Source organism: Chrysochloris asiatica, unplaced genomic scaffold, assembly GCF_000296735.1.
Source record: "Chrysochloris asiatica unplaced genomic scaffold, ChrAsi1.0 scaffold00017, whole genome shotgun sequence".
Taxonomy (NCBI): Eukaryota; Metazoa; Chordata; class Mammalia; order Afrosoricida; family Chrysochloridae; genus Chrysochloris; species Chrysochloris asiatica.
This window is the reverse complement of record NW_006408535.1, coordinates 13,846,920-13,851,177: the sequence shown is the minus strand read 5'-3', so window position 1 is coordinate 13,851,177 and position 4,258 is coordinate 13,846,920. Positions and strand designations below refer to the sequence as shown.

The window sequence follows — 4,258 nt, the reverse complement described above, 5'->3', positions numbered from 1 at the left end:
GCTATAAATCTTTATGGGAGCAGAAAGCCTCATCTTTCTCCCGTGGAACAGCTGGTAGTTTCGAACTGCTGACCATGAAATTAGCAGCCCAATTCGTAACTACTACTCTACCAGAGCTCCTTAATTTATTAAATAAGTTATATCAAATTGACATTGTTTTGTACACCAAATAATCCAAAGTTCAAACAGGATTGCTATCTGCTCTGGGGTGTGATGAGTTCCCCATATCTCTGGGAGCTGAGCTTTACACAGCAAGCTCCTCCAGAAAAACAAATGAACAAACCAACCAACCACATGACCCTGGTGAATTACCTGGTTGCATAAGAAGGCTGAACTTCATGTGGGTTTCGGCGGTCTGACCAGAAGAACAGGAGTCTGTCAAAAATGGGCTCCACATCTGCTATGAAAGATTTTCCTTCTGGAAATATCCGTAGGACCCCACCATGCACCTAAGTGAGGGTCACAAAGAAAGTGGATTATTTCCTGGCCTTAGACATACTCTACTGACAACAATATTTCAACCTCTTCTAGAAAAAATGTCAACTTTCAAAATTTCACTCCAACTGACTTTACTCTCAAACTTTTATTTCAACCTCATACTTCATAACATATTTTATTTCACCAGCTTGTAAAATAAAAGTTGTTCTGCCAACTTGGGCGGAGTAATTTCCTTATCCACCTGATTCCTAAGTAAGCCTTCTTACCCCTATAATTATGAAGCCCATGGACAGAAAATGGAGTATTATTAGGTTGAATGACATGGAAATTGCCTATTTGACTTACAAAAGTCCCCCAGCAATGCCCTCTGGCTCATGCTAATACTAACAGTTCTCCAAGATAACCATCACACACAACTTCTTCTCTGAATGGAATGTACTTTATCTTTCTGAACTCTACTGGCTCCCTATCTGACCACATTAGTTGGAAACTATATGCTGAACTCTCAAGCTATCTTATGACCACTCTCTTCTTTGAACTACATTCTGTCCTGCTAGTTAAGCCATATTGAAAGCAGAATTCAGGCCTCACGTAACCGATGTTTCATGGTGGCACTAGGCTGGTAAGTTTATTCTCTTGCCTAAAACATCACCTCTTACGACTTTGAAGGAAAGAAAGCTAAGGACTATATTCCAGTCATGCTACCAAACAGAGTAGACAGAGTTTTCTCACTGATTCACTGGTTTCACAGATTTTGTTTTTCTAACCCCAGATAAAATAGCATTGCTTTATGACAGCCAGCGTCTGCCTTCACTAACAGGAAATGGAGATGTGGAAGGTTCAAAAGCCAAATAAGCTTGAGAAGTTCTCTGACTTCCCAGATTCCTAAATCATTCCTAGCTTTCAGAAAGCATAAAAAAATCCAGACAAATGTTTTAAGCGTGGAACCTGGCTACATATCTCGATCTATATGTTCTAAAATATAAAAATAAGCCACAGAGCCTTTGGTATTCACAAACCATAGTAAACCATGGCAAGCAGCCATGAATGAGACGTGTTACCCTCAGAAAGGACTGTGTGGGAAACCTCTCTTGAGAATGGCTTTATTTCCTATGGTTCTATTTTTGTGAAAGTCTCTCAGTGCTGCTTCTGGGAGGAAACAAGATCCTATTCTGCAATGAGAGTCAGATCAGTTCTGGGTTAGACTAATAATTCTAAAATATTATTTCTTTCTCTTCATCAATCACCCTTCCTACACACATGTAGTCATCCTAACCCGTCTCTCCCCACCATACAAACACATCAAAAATAAATGATCTTCATAACCCTTATTTTCATCTCATTAATTCTGGCACTAGTTTGGCATTGGGGGTAAGGGGTGGAATATAAAACAGAAATAGGAAGGATTCACTGGTGGCAGGTAGGGCTATTCTCAAACTAAAGCTCCCTCTGTTGTTGTCAGGTGCCATCGAGTCAGAACCAACTCATAGAGACCCCATGAACAGCAGAATGAAACAATGTCCGATCCTGGGCCAACCTCACTACCGCCGCCACACTTGCTGCCATCAATGATGTCACTTGACTGATTCATCTCATTGGGGGTCTTCCTCTTTTTCTCTGACCCTCCACCTTACCCAGCATGACATCCTTCTCCAGTGACTGTTCTCTCCGGACAATGTGTCCAAAGTATGAGAGACGAAGCTTAGCCATCTTGGCCTCCAAGGAGCACTCTGGTTGCACTTCTTCCAAAATAGATCTATTGGTTCTTTTGGCAGTCCATGACACTTTTAGTATTCTCCTCCAACACCACAACTCAAAGGCATCCATTCTTCTACGATCTTCCTTATTCACTATCCAGCTTTCGCATCCATATGAGGTTATTGAAAATACCATGGCTTGGGTCAGGCGCACCTTAGTCCTCAAGCTGACATCTCTGCTCTTCAATACTTTAAAAAGTTCCTGTGCAGCAGATTTGCCCAATGCAATACGTCGTCTGATCTCTTGATTGCTGCTTCCACAAGTGTTGATAGTTGATCCAAGAAGAATAAAGTCCTTGACAACCTCAATCTCTTCTCCATTGATAAGAATGCTGTTTATTGGTCCAGTGGTGAGAATTTTTGTTTTCTTTACATTGAGTTGTAATCCATACGTAAGGCTGTGCTCTTTGATCTTCATCAGTAAATATTTTAAGTCCTCTTCACTTTCAGCAAGCAAGGTTGTATCATCTGCATATCTCAGGTTGTTAATATGTCTTCCTCCAATCCTGATGCCACGTTTTCCTTCATAGAACCCAGCTTCTCATAGTATTTGCTCAGCATACATATTGAACAAGAATGGTGAAAGAACACAACCCTGTCGCACACCTTTCCCAATTTTAAAACATTCAGTGTTCCCAAACTCTGTTCGAACAACAAAGCTCCCTCTGTAAGTCATCGAAAATCTTTTCCTGTAGTTTCTAAGTTCACACACTACTCCCAATGTTCCACAGTACCTTGGCATCCCAGTTCTTGTTCAGATAGTAGATGCAGGTAATGCAGCGGCCATCACCATTGGGGTTGTCTACATGGCGGACATAACCGGTCCCATTTCCTGGGTAGCAAGCCACCATTGCCTGCAAAGAAATCCCAAGAAAGCTGGTTAGCAAAGCTGAGACAATCTCCCAATCTTATCCACAACCTGGTAAATGCACTATCTATCCTTGGGTACTTCGTGACATTTGTAGGTGGCTACTGGCTTCCTTATTACATAGATTTAAATTTGGACTCTTTAGCATATAAAGGTTAACAACTGGGCCATACCTCATGTCTCCACTCCAAGGTGCAAAATGGTCCAACAGGATTTAGGGCAGTCTGTCTTAAAGCAACCCATCTACATCACACTAGAATACCCTACTGCCTGTCTTCTATTTTCCTTTATAAGAAAGCAGATTCTGGGTTCCCTATCAGTTGCCTTTCAGCAAGCTAAGTTAAGAAAGTGATGCAGTATAATATACCAGTTACTAGTTGCAATCAGTTCTAACTCATGACAACCCCATGTGTGTCAGAGTAGAACTCTGCTCTATCGAGTGTTCAATGGCTGAGTTTTTCAGAAGTTGATAACCAGACCTTTTGTGCCTCAAGGAGGACAAAACCTTCCAACCTTTTAGTTACCTAGACCCACAAATTGCTAGATAGGAGGCTCAGGGATATAGTTGGCTCTATAGGTTCCCCTGGTGATTCATATATATGTACACTGCATATATACACACACATATATATATTCCATATATTACTGGTGTGGCACTGTGGGTTAATGCACTGGACTACAAAGTTACTTTGAACTGCAAGTTTGGTGGTTCAAGCTCACCAGCCACTCCTCAGAAACCCTATACAGGGTTGCTATGGGTCAGAACCTACTTGACGCCACTTAACAAATATATATATTTGTTGTTGAGCGCTGTCAAGTCATTTCCAATTCATAGTGACCCTGTATAGGGTTTCCAAGGAGCGACTGGAGAGTTTGAACCGCCAGCCTTAGGGTTCAAATCAACCCTGAGGTTCAATATATTACCCTGCAGCACCACACCAGGAATTCATTTTTCTAAGACAGCTGGTTCCAAATTTTATGTGTGTGAGTGTGTGTGTATATATTTAATGCAGTCCAGTGCATTAAACCACAGTGCCATACCAGGACTCCATATATATATAATGTCGTTGTTAAGTTCTGTAGAGTCAGTTCCAACCCATAGCGACCCTGCACACAGTTTCTGAGGAGCAGCTGTTGAGCTTGAAGCACCAACTTTGCAGTCCAGCGCATTATGTGGAATATGGAATATATATAT

General features: G+C 41.5%; 1 protein-coding gene across 1 annotated transcript in view; it reads right to left on the bottom strand.

The window, feature by feature from the left end:
• EGLN3 (egl-9 family hypoxia-inducible factor 3) overlaps positions 1–4,258 on the bottom strand; it is a 31,685-nt gene that overhangs the window by 3,659 nt on the left and 23,768 nt on the right. Inside the window, exons 2-3 of the mRNA XM_006835359.1 lie at positions 2,930–3,049; positions 313–449 (exon numbers count right to left, since the gene is read on the bottom strand). Of these exons, the coding sequence (XP_006835422.1) occupies positions 313–449; positions 2,930–3,049 (257 nt within the window). The remainder of the gene's footprint in view (positions 1–312; positions 450–2,929; positions 3,050–4,258) is intronic.